We start from the raw sequence: 16,964 nt of genomic DNA, 5'->3' as shown, positions 1-16,964 counted from the left end.
AGAGAGAGAGAGAGAGAGAGAGAGAGAGAGAGAGGGAGAGAGAAAGAGAGAGAGAGAGAGAGAGAGAGAGAGAGAGAGAGAGAGAGAGAGAGAGAGAGAGAGAGAGAGAGAGAGAGAGAGAGAGAGAGAGAGAGAGAGAGAGAGAGAGAGAGAGAGAGAGAGAGAGAGGGGAAGAGAGAGAGAGAGAGAGAGAGAGAGAGAGAGAGAGAGAGACAAATTGATTGAGAAAGAGATATAAAAAGAGAGAGAAAGAGAGAGAGAGAGATAGATAGAAATAGATACAGAAAGACAGAAAGAGATAGAGAGAGACAGAGATAGATATATAGACAGACACAGAGAGAGAGAGATAGATAGATAGAGAGACACAGAGAGACAGAGAGATAGAGAAAGATAGATAGAAAGAGATACAGGCAGAGAGAGAAAGAGATAGAGAGACACACACAAAGAGATAAGGAGAGAGAGAGATAGAGATAGAAAGAGATAGATTAAGATAGATAGAGAGAGATACAGACAAGGAGAGAAAAAAGATAGAGTGAGACAGATAGAGAGAGAGACACAAAGAGACAAGGAGAGAGAGATAGAGATAGATAGAGAGATACAAACAGAGAGAAAGAGATAGAGAGAGACAGAGATAGATAGATAGAGAGAGATACAGACAGAGAGAAAGAGATAGAGAGACAGAGATAGATAGATAGATAGATAGATAGAGAGAGAGATACAGACAGAGAGAAAGAGATATAGACAGACAGAGATAGAGAGACACAGAGAGACAAGGAGAGACTGAGAGAGAAAGCTAGAGAGACTGAAAGAGAGACAGAGAGACAAAGAGAGAGACAAAGAGAGAGGCATAGTGATAGAGATAAACTGAGATAGAGAGAGAGAGGTAGAGAGATAAAGAGAGAGAGAGAGAGACAGAGAAAGAGAGATAGAAAGCTAGACAAATAGAGAGAGACAAAAAGAGAGACAGGGAGACAGAAAGAGACATAATGATGGAGAGAGAGGGAGGGAGAGAGAGAGAAATACAGAGAGACATACAAACAAAGATAGAGAGAAAGCTAGAGAGATAGCGAGAGAGACAGAAAGAGAGACGGAGGACAACGAGAGCGACAGAGAGAGATACGGAGAGAAAGAGAGAGACCTAGAGAGAGAGACACAGACATTGAGATATATTAACAGAGAGAGGGAGAGAGAGAGAGACAAAGAGAGACATACACAGAGAGAGTCGGTAGCACAAGAAATAAGTTCAAGCATAAGTGCAGGTGAGAGGGAGGGAGAGAGCACAAAAGTAGAGTAAGTGTACGCATGAGTGAAAAGAGAGAACAGAACAAGGAAAGTAAGTGATGAAAGCCTACACATTTTAAGGCTCTTTTGGTGTTGTAATGTTTATCTTTGTTTAATTTTAATGAGACATTATATTTCATGTAAAAATTGAGTCATTGTGGTAAATTTACATTTTTTACTATGATATTTACATAACTTACTGGCTGCGACCTTGAGAGATGAGAAGAGAAAACATAAAAGAAGGATTGCAGCCAAACAGGCTGCAATTTTAAGAAAAGAAGAAAGAAAAGATGACCTTGGATTTGACCTGGGCCAAAGCCCATGTCATGACTGGCCTATTTTAAGTATGCCGATTAATCTCAGCCGTTTGATCTTGTTAAGAAAGATCAGGTGGTGAGATTTAAATCACATAATGTTATTTATCTTTTTTTTTTTCTATTGCAGGTCCTGAATTCATGGCTGCGGTGGGAGACCAGTCCAAGGATTGTCCAACCAAAATAGGGTCCATGACAGCCCGGGAAAGGCTTGCCTAGCTCAGTAAAGTGCCAAAGGAGGTCAAGAATGCCTAGGATCTATGGCAGCATAGTCTAAGACGATCGGTGTCCTTGCTCTTGCTCCTCTCAATCAGGGAAAGCTGGGTGATTTCTGAACTCAGTTTGGTGGATATCTAGTTGATAAATATGTTTTTATGTATAGATTTAGTAGAAATCAATGTAGAAATTGGATTTTCAGTTGAGTTTCATAGATCATGCTCATATTGAGGCTTTATGTCAAACATAAAGTTTCAATATGATTTTCATGCTCAAATTGGATTTTCAGGTGTTCATGCAAGTTCTTTTTTCCTATTTTGCTGATTTTCATCCTATTTTATATTAAAAATATTCAAAATTACTTATTAACTATATAAACCTATATTGATCACAATCTATTACTAGAATATACCCACTAACCATACAGTAATATAAATAATAATCCTTAATTACTCCTATTAGTCCCTATTATCTTCTACTCTTTTCTCCCTCTCTATCTAAGTTCTTATATTCCCCTAAAAATATATTAAAAAATTCTCTCATCTCTGTTAATCTTAAATTCTTATCATATATAAATATTTCTTCACTTCATTAATCTATATCTAATTAATAATATCTTCCTTACTATTGTCATAATTATTATCTCCTATTCTTGTCCTTTCTTTCTATTATCTTCTACTAACGTACAGTACCTCTATTCACTACTTCCCTAAATCTCAATATCCATTTAATTATTATAACTACGTTTCCTATCTTACATAAAAATTAAAAACAATAAAAATCAATAATAATTTGAAAAATACGTTCTACGAAGAATTACATCTTAACTAATCTATCTGTACATTATTACTCTTACATCTTAATTAAAAATCTAGAAATAAGTCTTCTACTACCTAAATATCTTCATTTATTATAATAATAATATATCAATTTTGCTAACTTCCATCATACCAATTATTCGCTACCTCTAATATCTATAAAATATTAACCCTAATAATAATATACATAATATTTTAACTTATAAATATATTAACTCTCACTTTTCTAGCTCTCTCTAACACTACCTAATATTAGTTATTATTATAAAATTATACCTTAATTTAATTACTTCTTTCTACTTACTAATCTTATACCTGTCCATTATCTTCATAATTATCACTTTATCCCTTCTATTATTCTACTACATAGCTAATTTCTGTCACTACTTGTAGTAGCCATTAATCTTCCAAAACCTAATGCAAGTATTATACCTACATCTAAAGGCCTGTCCCTATGGAGACGCCCTAAATCCAACTATAAATATCTGAGTGAGTTTGTATAATTGTAAAATTTCTTTGATTTGTATAAAAGCACCCTAATTTTGCTTTGTCAAAGTGTAAGAATGAGTGCATCAGAGAGAGAGAGAGAGTAAGAGTGTGTGTAAAAGATCAAGAGAAAAGGATAGAGTGCAATAAAATACCTTTCATGTGGAAAATAATATAATTGAGTGAATGCGAGCCTGAGAAGGAGACCCAATTTTTATTAGAAAGAGATAAACAGAGAGACCAAATGCAAGATAAAGTTCTAGCCCACAGGCATCAGAGAGTGCAGGTGAGAGAGAAAAAATTGAGCAATCAGAAGTGAAAGAGGAACTCAATTACCAGTCGAGAGTTAGCTCTATCCTACAGTGAGGATAAGCTTGAGGATCAGCAGAAGAGTTAGAGCAAGAACAAACAAAAAGTGTGAGTGTAATAGCAAAAGAAAATATAAGATCTAGTGAGAGTGTGATAACATGAATATTGTGCTTCACTATATTTAATGCCTAGTTCTTATGATTATGATGCATATTATCATTATTTTATGCTATTTTCACCATTACCGTGCCATTCCACTAATTCACAGTTTTTACCTTGATTCAATAATATCTTTTAATCACATGTGATCTTTCTCAAGGTCAAACCATTTCAAATTATAGACATTTTTGGACATAAATTATTTCAGGACTCAAGTGGATGAACATTGAAGCAAGAGATGAAGACGAAGAATATAAGAATAAAAGTTGTCCTAGTTTCACTTTTCAAGTCAAACTGTGATTCCTGTAAACTAACCAATTCTCTGTAATTATTAATTTCAGCTGGAGTGTGTTTAAAGGATTATTTATTAAAAGATATAAATTTTATAAGTTATATTATTTATTTTGAAATTTAATGATTTTTAGGGCCTAAATGTAAAAAACAGTGATTGACATGGACCAACATCAGCAGCTGACATGGTATTATATAGATTTAACTATTTTCAGATGGGATTATTATTTTGAAGTTCTATGCAGATACAAATGGAAGAATGTAAGCGGTAGGATGATGATCTAATGAACATGACTTGGACCACAATTAGGACCTCACAATGTCTTGTGGCCTCTCTCATGGTGTCATGTGTCATAATATCAACATTCAAAGTTTATTTAAAATAATGGATAGCTGAGATCTCTCACATTCATGAGTTTAGTTAAGTCTTTTTCTCTGTTCACAAGGAAGACAACTGAGAAATCCTCGATCGATCCAGCATGTGGTCATGTTTTTTTGGCCAAGAATAGAGTGCTTTGCATTGTTGACCTGGTGACACTTATTTTGGCAAAAATATCATCAATACATCAAATGAAGAGGGAGAATTGTTGCCCACATGCTGGAATATTCCAGAAGCAAAACATGAGGTGATTAGCAAGCTTTAGACTTGATTCAAGGCCTAAATTTTCAGGGTTCTATGTTGGGAACATGTACTCTTAGATTAGAAGAAATATAAATTTTGTTTGAATCCTCATCGCTTTTCCTCAAGTTCACCGCAACTTTTTTGCGGTAACTTCAGAAACCTTTTTCTCATTCTCATTCTCAACTAAATCTCACAATTTTGGTTGCATTAGACCTGGCTTTGAGTCCTATGACCTTTGATCAATTATTTTTAATATTTGATCCCAAAAGTTTTTCTTTGAGTACAGCTTCATCATGCGAGTCATGCTTTTTGGGCATTGAAGTATGACATTCATATCTTGGTACTTGAATTTTCAAATTGTATTATTTTTATATTTTTGGAATATTTTTTCATTGGATTTCCATCCAAAACTTATGAATCCATTAATCGCGTGAATTTCAAAGCCTTGACTTTGAAATTTTGATATTAATTTTAGACTGTCTAAAAATTTACCTAATTTACATGATAATTATCCGTTCTCTCTCTAGTTTATGCAAATATACATTTTGTACAATTATATTACCATTTTGACCCCTACTCATCATCATACTTGTGTGTACGCATTTGAGTGAGTTCAGAATTTTATATACATTTTGATTTATCAATCATGTGCTAAAAGAACCACATGATTTGTTCCCATCCAAGTGTAAGCCCAAGTGTGAGAGATATAAAAATTCGAAGGAGGAGCACAAGCATGACCGAGAGTAAAACCAAGAATGAGCAAGATTGAGTGAAGCTGCGAGACCAAGTGAGAGTTCAAGAACAAGAGTAATCACAAGACTGAGGGGGAATGCAAGTGGTGAATGAGTGTGAATGTGACAATTATTGGGTCTTATGGCCATTATAAGCCATGCAAAAATGATTAGTGAAGCAAAATACAGACTGATAGTAACATACCTTTAAAATAAAAAATATAGATGATCAAATCACCTTGTGCAGAATCAAATATGATATCCTTTTAGTTCCTCGAATGACTTTCAGAAGCCTCACCAATGTTTGTCATCTAAATTTGTCCACATAGTCCTTGACAAGCACCGTTATTTATCCACAATGGATCTTCTCTCCTCTTATTGCACTGGGAAGGGAGGGTGGCCAATGAGATAGGAAACGGGGGGCTCCTAAAAATTTGTTGAAATGGGGATTTTTGGTTTGGATCTTCCATCCTTTTAGTTTAATGAGATTTTTTTACAAAAGCCCATGTCCTTTTAGTATCACTAAATTTCTAATAAGCTTTATGTGAGTGATCCTCTTGGCCCATGTACCAGTCTAGTTAATGACTCCAAAGGTCCAATAACTATTGATTGACTAAGACAGTTAATTAACTATATCCAACATACAGATTAACTAACAACAAAAAAACTTAACCTAATGGATAGGCTGAGTCACCAACATGTAAGGGTGACAAGCTACTCCACATTCTCTTTAGGAAATTAAGAAGTTTAACAACTTTTTCATCGAAAATTTTTTTATCGGTTAACATGCATATATAAACCCCCATACATGTGACAGTCTCGAATGAATTAGTATATAAATAAGTGTCAACTTATAACTGATCATTCCAATTTTCACTGTTGCATCTGGGAAATTAAATAGTTGGAAAAAAATTTGTCTGCTATTTTTTTTGCCTTAGCTAAGGACTGCATTCCTTCATCTTCCTTGAGTTTTATCTTCCGCTATTGTAGGTGGAGGATCCTATGACCACAGAATCACCTTGTGAACTTTTTTTTTGCTTCTAGCTAAGCACTTTTGGAATGAGGTGATTAGGGACTAGGAGGGCATGGTCAACGACAATCATCCATCCACAAGATGTCATGTGTCTCAGATTTGAGGGCTAGTTACCCAATAATGGCATGAATCAACTTGGTTTGTAGGTATAAATCTACATGGATATTATTTTCCATGACAATGTGGGAGGCCAGACAGGTTAGGTCTGGTTGTGTAGCTAACTGATTACACTTACCTTAAGTTATAAACCACACTAACTGAATCAATTTAAAAATATACACATTATTATATATAGGATTTGTAATGATACTTTTTTTAACTATAACATGTGATACACTTTTTTAAAAATTAATCTGATTACACTTACCTTAAGTTATATAAATCAAACTAACCTAATGAAGCTAAAAATCTAATATTAGTATATACTAAATTTCTAATTATATACATTGGAAGTGTAACATATGATATTTTTTTTTTCATAAATCTCTCTGAACCTTAAGTTATATAAATCAAACTAACCTAATGAAGCTAAAAATCTAATATTAGTATATACTAAATTTATAATTATATACATTGGAAGTGTAACATACGATACACTTTTTTCATAAATTAATCTGATTACACTCACCTTAAGTTATATAAATCACACTAACCTAATGAAGCTAAAAATCTAATATTGGTATATACTAAATTTCGAATTATATATATTGTAAATGTAACATATGATACACTTTTTTCATAAATTAATCTGATTACACTCACCTTAAGTTATATAAATCACACTAACCTAATGAAGCTAAAAATCTAATATTAGTATATACTAAATTTCTAATTATATATATTGTAAATGTAACATATGATACATTTTTTTCATAAATTAATCTGATTACACTCACCTTAAGTTATATAAATCACACTAACCTACTGAAGCTAAAAATATGATATTAGTATATACTAAATTTCTAATTATATATATTGTAAATGTAACATATGATACACTTTTTTCATAAATTAATCTGATTACACTCACCTTAAGTTATATAAATCACACTAACCTAATGAAGCTAAAAATATGATATTAGTATATACTAAATTTCTAATTATATATATTGTAAATGTAACATATGATACACTTTTTTCATAAATTAATCTGATTACACTCACCTTAAGTTATATAAATCACACTAACCTAATGAAGCTAAAAATATGATATTAGTATATACTAAATTTCTAATTATATATATTGTAAATGTAACATATGATACACTTTTTTCATAAATTAATCTGATTACACTCACCTTAAGTTATATAAATCACACTAACCTAATGAAGCTAAAAATATGATATTAGTATATACTAAATTTCTAATTATATATATTGTAAATATAACATATGATACACGTTTTTCATAAATTAATCTGATTACACTCATCTTACTTAACTTACAAATCACACTAACTGAATCAATTAAAAATATACATATTAGTCTTTAGTGAATTTGTAATTATATATTTTTTAACAATAACATGTGATAAAATTTTTTGATAAATTAATATGATTACACTTACCATACTTAAGTTATAAATCACACTAACTTAATCGATTTGAAGTTAGACATCTTTTTATATAGAGAACTACACCTATCTTGACTATTTAAAACATCATTAAGTTTTGATCGTTTCCTCAAATTATGAAAACATAGATAATGAGAAAATTTTAAATGGACAAATTATTTACTTCATGTTTGTTATGAAACATATTATCATTTTTTCAGTGATAGATTAATAGGACTAAACTTTAATCTGCTTATATTTTTTTAATGTATTTCAGCCATATCTTTCAAATTTGCGACAAGATTGTGCAATCATTAATATTTTAATTAAATATGAATATACATTGTTCTTTAATTATTTTTATTCCTCTGTAAGGTAATTATTTACTAAATTTAGATAACTCATATTATACATTTTCATCAATAATATTTAATGCATGCTGTAGAAAATTCGAACTTATTTGAATAATATTAGTTTAGGACTAGTTCAATTAGTTAGACTTGGATTTAACACCAGGAAAATAGGTTTTTTAAATAAACTTGTTAGATAAGTAGGCCAAACACCTATATCTTGGCCAGTAAAATATGCAAAGAAGGGGATTTATGGAGGAATGAATTGATTGAAAAAATGACAGAATTGGGAGAAAAAAGTGTAATTACTTAAAGTAACAAGTGGTGTTACAGCCTACTGATAAACCATAATAAGACGTGTCACAGGGTTAATAAGTCGTTTCAAGCTCTGATTTATGCAACATGGTTTATTAAATTTTCTTTAGAATAGGGTAACTTAGGATCGAAGCCACAAGGATCAAGAAATGACAGAGTAAATTCTATATTGATTTCACATATGTTTTAAAATCATTGTTTTAGGTGATTTTATACTTTTGTGTACTTTTAACTATTTTATAAACAGTAAAATGAATTAAATGAATGAAAATTAGTCAAAACTATTTAAACTAATTAAATAAATATTTATTTTGTTTTAGATAAGTTTCAATAATTTAATGTAATTTTTAGGAATGTTTGGGGATTTTTAGGGAAAGAAATAAATTTTAAGGTTAAAGAGCACCTTTGGCCGCCCTTCCCATGGAAAAATCTGCGGGAAGCTGCACTGTCCAGCACACAATCTGCAGGTGGCCGTGCACTGCTGGGCGATAGAATTGGTACCATTGGGTAGTAGATGAAAAATGTTGTAAATTTTACCACAAGAGGAATTTTTTAGTGTTGTTTGATGCGTTGGAAATCTAGAAGCCTAGGCTATCCACCGAAATTTTGATCTAGAAAAAAACTTGAGAAAATTCAAATCAAGAATTCAGGAGATCACCCAAACCTTGTTGTTACTTCCCCCAAGGGCCAAGTGGTGCTTTTTTTCAAAGAATCTTGATCACCCTTGAACTCTCTCTCCCACACTCTTCTAGGATAAGAATGCATCAAATAATTCTGATGCAATAGGCCTCCAATAACAAGTTTGTAACAAAAGTCCAAGATGGGATACAAAGAGAGGGGATACGAGATTGGCTAAAAGTGCACTACCTCTCCCAGCCATTGGAGTTGATTCAAAGGGTTTCGAGGGTTAGGATTACTTGATTTCCAGCCTGGATCCACGTTTCCTCATTTTTAAAAACAGGCATTTAAAATTCAAATTATCGGTTACTTCTATAATTATTGCCTTTAATTAACCTGACTCTTTAAGAGGTTTGAATGGGCTTCTAGAGTGAGATTCTTGTGTATTGGGCCTCTTCTTGCTATCTAGGAGATGGCTTGGGTTTCTTATTTTCTCCCGTTTGTATACCAAAATTTTCACTTTGTTCACCTAACTCCTGTATTTCAAATTAACTCTAAGAAGATGTGGGAAATCCACTTTACTCTAAGGTATCAAGTGAGGTAAGTCTCAAAAATTAATAAAATACACTAAAGTAGAGCATGGGAAAATAAATCATAAAATTCTCATTTTATTCTTTTATGGTGAATAATGCAAGTGCAAATAAAAAGTAATGGAAAAAATAAGTATAAATGCATGTTTTTATGCATCTAATTTGATGTTATCACCTAATGGGACCTAGAACCATAATTGATATCTAGGACTCGACTAGAGTACAACATTCACCCTGATATTGTCATCCCATACATAGCGAAGCTTCCCCCCTGATATCATCATCCATCACCCGAGCACAACATGTAGCCTCATATTGTCATCCAAGCACAACATCCACCCCAATATCATCATCCAACATCTGGTACAGCCTTTGCCCTGATATCATCATTCGGCACCCGAACACAACATCTACCCCGATATTGTCATCCGGGCATAACATCCACCCTGATATCATCATCTGACATTTGATATAGCCTTTGCCCTGATATCATCATCTGTCACCCGAGTACAACATCTGCCCCAATATCATCATCCAAGCACAACATACGCTCCTATATCGTTGTCTGACATCTAGTACAACATTCACCCTGATATCATCATCCATCACCTAATCACAACATTTGCCCCGAGATTGCCATCTTAACACATCATCCACCTTGATATCGTCATCTGGTACAACCTCCACCCTCATATGATCATCCATCAACTGAGCGCATCGTCTCCCCTCATATCGTCATCTGAGCACAACATCTGCCCCCATATCATCATCTTACATCTGGTATAACCTCCATCTTGATATCATCATCAGTCACCCGATCACAACAACTGCTCCGATATCTTCATCCGAGCACATCATCCGTCCCTATATCATCATCTGACATCTAGTACTGGCATCCGCCCCGATATCATCATCCATCACTTGAGCACAACATCTGCCCTGAGGTGGTCATCTGAGCACAAAATCTGCCCTAATATCGTCATCCGACATTTGGTATAGCCTACACCTAAAATCATCAGTCGTCATCCGATCACAATGTCTGCCCAGATATCGTCATCTGAGCATATTATCTGCCCCGATATCACCATCTGACATCTGGTACGACCTCTGCCTCAATATCATCCTCTAATATCTGGTACTACATCCGTCCCAATATCGCCATCTGACATGAGGTACAACCTCCGCCTCAATATCGTCCTCTAATATCTGGTACTACATCAGTCCCAATATCGCCATCTGACATCTGGCACAACCTCCGCCTCAGTATCGTCCTCTGACGTCAGGTACTGCATCCATCCCAATATCGCCATCTGAGTAGAGGATCTGCCATGATGTCGCCATCCAAGATCCAGTACATCATTCACCCCGACAGAATCATCCGTCATCTGAGCACAACATCCGTCCCTATGAAGTCATCTGAGTACAGCATCCACCTTGATATCATCATCTGATATCTAATACAATATTCGGCCCGATACCATCATCCACCATCTGAGTACAGCATCCGCCTCGATATCGTCATCCGAATATCTAGTAAAACATGCTGCCCAATACCATCATCCGCCATCCCAGTGCAGCATCCGGCCCGACACCGTCATCCGATACATGGCACAGCACCAGCCCAATGCATGAACTATATATATATATATATTATATATATATATATAAATATATATATGAGCTTCATTTGAAAACATGATGAAACAGAGGAGAGAAGAGCGGGAACAATGGCGAGAGAGGCTCCATCCAGGCAGAAGACGGAGGAGATCAAGAAGCAACCATCGGGAGAGAAGGAAACGACGTTCACTCGTTGCTCAATGAACTGCTCCAAAGCGCAAGGTGGAACGATTCATCCTTCCTTCTTCAAAATCATGCTCGGAAACTACGAGAAAACCCTGGTTTGCATCCCTTTCCCCTTCTCTTCTCCTTCGTTTTCTGTGAAAATCCAGCCGCACCCTTCATTCTGCAGGCCATGCCTCTCAAATTTCGTCGCGTCTGTGGAAATCTGCTGGGGAGAATCGCTCAGCTGCAAGATTCGGACGGCCGATCGTGGGCAGTGGAGGTTTCTGAGGTCGCCGATCGTCTTGCCTTTCGCGGAGGATGGGACAAGTTCGTGTCCGATCACTCGATCGTTTTCGGAGAGTTTCTCGTGTTCGGGTACTCCGGCGATTTGAGCTTCTCAGTGCGGATTTTCGGTAGAAGCGGCTGTGAAAGGCGAAATTTTCGCCAATCTGAGCCGGAACGGAGGAGTGGATCAAAGAGGCGTGCCTCTGAGCTGTTCTTGGTTTCCCATGGCGATAGTGGTGGTAATGTCTCCAAGTCTGCTGCTTCCTGCAGCTCAGAACCGGAGATCGCCGACGGAGGAGATAGAGATTGTGTGAACAGCTCCTGTGAAATTTCGTCTAAAGAAGATGATGATGTGAAGAAGAAGAAGAAACAGGAAATGGGTGCAAATTTGTCATCAAATTCTTCTGGGCAGGTGGGAAACAAAGCTTCTGCGCCGAATGTCCATCTGGACGAAGTGGGTTAGTTCAAAATTTCATCATTTTGCGAGCTTATAGATTAATTTATCTGGTTTGTATTTGTCGTGGGATTTTTCTGCGTTACTCTGAAAATTTACTAGTGTGGCACTCGGACGTAAATGATTTTCTTATTACTCTAAAAATCATGGGTTTTTCTCTTTTACATTTTAATTTTTCATGAAGTGGAGGTTTTATTTCATGCTGGTTTAGAAGGGTGTGAATGGTGGGGAGAGACCATTTTGGTCCTCCTTGAACTCTTTTTTATATTTTTATAGTACTGGGTTGGTCGCTGATTTTGGGTGATCTTCCTTTTTCTTTGGAAGAAAATATAATTTACATTACTTTACACTCATGAACCAACTCTCTACAGAACTGCAGTGTGTCTATTTCGAGAGCCTGTGTTAGTTCAAAATTTCAACTTTCTCCGACTTTTTTTTTATTTTTTCAGATTTTTTGCTGTAGTCTAAAATATCAACTTTCTGTGACTTTCTGACATAATTCATCCGCATGGTTTTCTATTTTTCGTGTTAATTTACTTATCCATTTACACACATGATCTCGAATTGCTGGATATCCGTTTCGTCAGTTTGTGTTAGTTCATATTTCAACTTTTATGAATCTCTTAAGTAACTTTTCTGTTTTATATCTTATCGTGGCAGTTGTCATCAGCGATGGCGAGGATGAAGTAGAAGAAGATGGGGAGAAACCCTGTTCAGAGAGTAAGAAGAAGAAAGTGGTGTCAAAACTTGGGCAGGCAGAGAATAAAGCTTCTGTTGCTGGAAGCCAACAAACTAGCAGAAGTATAAGAGCTTTGAATCGTCGCCTGATGTTGCAGGCGATGACAAATAAGGCAAACGTTTCTGCGAGTCAACTTCCTGCCGACGTCCCTACTGTCAATTTGAAGGAACAGCGTTAGTTTAAAATTTCAACCTTTAGAGACCCTTTAGATTAATTTATATGTTTTAGATTTAGTGGGATTTTTCTGCATTGATCTAAATATCCGCTTTTGTGATACTCTGACTGAAAATGTTTTAGATTTGGGGCAAAGAATTTTATCATTGATTTTTTATTTTAAGCTGTAATATTTACTTATTAAGTTACCCACAGGATTCGACTTTCTCAGGAAATGCAGAATGTCCATTTGGAAATCTGTGTTAGTTCATAATTTCAACCATTTTTCTGTCTCTCCTGTTAATCATCCTTTTTTTAATGTAATGTGGGAGTTTTTAGCGTTACTCCAAAATATCTACTTTTTGTAATACTCTTGCCTAAATTGTTTGCACATTACTTTATCTTGAGATTTTCTATTTTACGATTAATTCACATTTTCTTTTTATATTTTATAGTGGGAGTTTCTTTCAGAAAAAAATATCATGGGAGTTATTGTGTCATTTTAAAATATTTAGTTTTATGATACTCTGGGGTCAAAAACTCACATATTAGTTTATCATAGGTTTTCTATGTAACATATTACATAGCACATTAATTTACTCACAGAGTCAACTCTCTCCAGAACTGCAGAGTACTGATTTGATACCCCACAGTGTGTACCAACGGAGAGCCCAGCGGTACGGGACGGCAACCTAAATAAGGAAGCCGCTACCCGTGACGAAGGCAGGAAGTAACTCGTGAGTACCCAAATCTTGCTGTCTCATCTCTTTAACCTTTATGTAACTAAATCGACCCTCGCATCCCAGAGTAGCATCTTGTCCACCGATGCTCCTCCTAGGCAGAGATATCTTCAGTCCTGGGCTCCCTGTACATTGTGATAGTGTTTTGGGCAAAAATGATTTCTATTTTGTGTAAGACTTTGCATTTTTTGGGAAGATCTTATAAAATATCCATTTTGGGATCCTGTGTCAGTTTAGAATATCAGTTTTTTTACAACCCTCTTTTGTTTTTTTTAAATCTCGATCACTTCTCGATTTATCTTTGTCATCCTTGCTGAGGGCCCCTATTAATCTTCTCTGTACCATTCCTTTTATATTAGATGTCCTGAATGGATCACCCTCTTTTGTAAAATAATATGTTTGACATTTTAGCGTGGGAGTCTTAAATGTGTACCTTTTAGACATTGCGGTGTAATAATTTGCTTATTAGTTTTACCCACATGAGTCAACTTCCTCCAGAACTGCAGAGTATCTATTTTGGGAACTTGTGCTACCTCAAAATGACTATTTTTTAAAAAACTTATACAAAAGACTATCCTGCCCTTAATGTGAAGGTGTCGAACAATAGGAAATTTTCTCCTTTTTAAAAAAGGAAATGTGGCAATGACCTTATTTTGTTAAACTGTTTGCACACGTGACATACACTCACAGGCGTCATTAACACCTTCAGTCAAACAGGGAATGGATATTGCTCATTCCCTGCTTGAACATAAGTGACTCATGGAGATCCCAAGATTGTGATTTTAGTTAGGAGCTCATCAAGTTGTAGTTTCATGAGTGATGAACCGTGCAATGAGGTTAAATAACATTGTTTAAGGCTTCGGATTTATGGAACACTATTTATGAATGATGGGCAAATAACGGTAGAATCCATAGGGAGCAATAATTTAGTAAATTAGTTTTAAGTTGAATATTATATATTTTAAATAATTAATGTAGTTTAATAAAGACAAACTAGTGAAAATTAATTCAGCATCTTTCTTATAGAAAGTGAAAATAATTTAGTTATTTAACATAATTCATTCAAATTTTATAGAAAAATTTGGGAATTTAGATGATGTTTTTTTAAGAAAAATAATTAAGTTACATTTACCAGCACATTGGTAGTGTTGTATGATAGGGAGCAGGCCAAGTGGATTGATCATAATGGAGTTTTACCATCGCAAGTTGTAGTGGGGATCGCTATGGATATGTTTCGATGAGGGGTGAATTGGGTTAGTGATGTGGATTTACAGTTGCCGGTGATGACCGGAGATGAAGGGTGACACATACTGGTGAGTGGCGGAGTTGCTGATGGTGTGCACAATGGTAAAAACCTAGGCTATCTCTGATGACAATAATCTAGGAAAAAGGACAAAGATATGTGTTTTAAAAGACAAAGATCACACTAACCTTGTCATGACATGCTTAATGGGTTGAGTGGCATTTTCTCTTCATGAGTCTTTAAGCACCAAAACTAAAGTGTCGTCTCCATTCTGAATTTGCCTATTAGCAGGTAAGGTTTTAATATTGTTAAAAACACATTTGCTCTATTGTCAGGTCATCCAAAGCACCAGAGTCTAAGATCCGTGAGTGAGAAAGTTGTTTGGGTACTGAATTAATGTTTTAAAAATAATATATACATGAAAAGGACCCCACAATGTTCGAGTGATTTTTAATGAGGCTCTAGGTTTATCAAGATATTCTTAAATTTGTGTCATACCGCCTGATTTCTGTTGTGTCTTTGACTGTTGATCATAATCATGAGTAGAAACTTGAGGGATTATGTTCCTTCTACTAGTTTTTGGGGCTTTTATGTGCATTTTCAAAAGGTTTTATTCTGTATCATAATTTCTTACAGTAAACACAAAACCTATGGTCTTTCAATTCATCACATTTCTTGGGTATATTTTCTTTTTTTCATGAGATGTATGCTTGAGAGGTTGTCTGGGAACATTTGGTTTGAACTGTCTAGGCATTCCTTGTCAAGGCTTCACATGGGAAGCTGCATTTTGAATATAGCTTTTATATCTCCTTCAGAAGTGAGACCCAAACAACCTTCCTCATTCGGCTCCTTGATATCAATGTCTTCAAAATTGAAGTTATGTTTGTGGCTGAAAATTTGAACATGAAATGTTTCAAATTCAAAACATAACCCCTCCAGGAAGCGATAAAGTTAGTCATGTAATATATGTTCCCTATAAAAATAGTTGTTTGGAGAGGGAAATAAAAGTTAATATATTTCCATAGAGCTTCAAGCTCGTTGGCATATTACAATGTCACATGCTGCTCTTGAAGGAGGTGCATGAATATATCCATTGAATCAGTAATTTTCTATTCATCCTCGTATTAAGAGAGCTGATTCTGTAAAGTATTACATACATCTTTAGCAGCATCAATGTCTATGTAAGGCCCAAGTGAATGGAATAATACCCTCCTCATTTGGACAATTTATAGAAGACTTGGTTGTAGGATCAGCCACGTTCTTTGTAAACATAATACATGCCCCCAAGGATGGAATTTATTCTGGGCATATTTAGTTCATTGGTAGGATTGTGTCCAGTAAAATAGGTTGCGGGGGGCTATTTGAGGTAGATGTAAATACAATTTCCCCCAAATGCATTACGTTACCTATCAGACCAGTATTTTCAGTACTCACTATTTTCTCCTTGGCTACCGATTAAAAGGTCACATTTATTACTGGTATAGGTAAATCATTCTACTATTTTAGCTTCCAATATATATAAACATAGCAGGAGGTTTATAGAATGAGACGAGATGAGAAAGGACAAAATAGCTATTGGTTGTACGAAGACAACCTATCTATAGATGATCAATTAGCTGATAATGACACACATGGTGCTTTGTGTCAGGAAGTCGATCACATTGAAGTTCGTTCAAAATTAGTGAGAAGTTGAATATTGGATGGTTTTTAGCATTTGTGTAGTAAATTTGCAGGCTCTAGAGGAAGACTCAACAAAGAATAGAAAAACAATAAAAAACTTAGTTTGGGATCATCCTTACCTCGAGCTGGATACCATGGAACAGCATTAAGGACTACCTTAAGCTGCCTTAAAATTCAAATAACCTAATTCAACCCCACCCCT

General features: G+C 35.1%; 1 protein-coding gene and 1 non-coding gene across 4 annotated transcripts; one reads left to right on the top strand and one right to left on the bottom strand.

Annotated features, from left to right (window-relative positions):
• Window positions 1–11,374: 11,374 nt before the first annotated feature.
• On the top strand, window positions 11,375–14,063 carry LOC144710032 (B3 domain-containing protein Os11g0197600-like). 3 transcript variants are annotated; one of them, XM_078583693.1, is made up of 5 exons: window positions 11,375–11,584; window positions 11,656–12,211; window positions 12,868–13,119; window positions 13,722–13,836; window positions 13,906–14,063. In XM_078583693.1, exons 1-4 carry the CDS (start codon window positions 11,414–11,416, stop codon window positions 13,793–13,795), a joined length of 1,053 nt encoding a protein of 350 aa, XP_078439819.1. In that variant the 5' UTR covers window positions 11,375–11,413; the 3' UTR covers window positions 13,796–13,836; window positions 13,906–14,063. The 3 variants fall into 3 exon arrangements, with proteins under 3 accessions (XP_078439819.1, XP_078439818.1, XP_078439820.1); XM_078583692.1 differs by having other exon boundaries at window positions 13,722–14,063; XM_078583694.1 differs by lacking the exons at window positions 13,722–13,836; window positions 13,906–14,063 and having other exon boundaries at window positions 11,656–12,207; window positions 12,868–12,941.
• A 48-nt stretch (window positions 14,064–14,111) lies between these two features.
• On the bottom strand, window positions 14,112–14,214 carry LOC144710757 (U6 spliceosomal RNA). Its single transcript, XR_013583401.1, has one exon. It is a non-coding gene; the product is annotated as a U6 spliceosomal RNA (small nuclear RNA).
• Between the last annotated feature and the right edge of the window lie 2,750 nt (window positions 14,215–16,964).

Source organism: Wolffia australiana, chromosome 12, assembly GCF_029677425.1.
Source record: "Wolffia australiana isolate 7733 chromosome 12, ASM2967742v1".
NCBI lineage: Eukaryota > Viridiplantae > Streptophyta > Magnoliopsida > Alismatales > Araceae > Wolffia > Wolffia australiana.
This window is presented reverse-complemented; position numbering and strand designations above follow the sequence as displayed.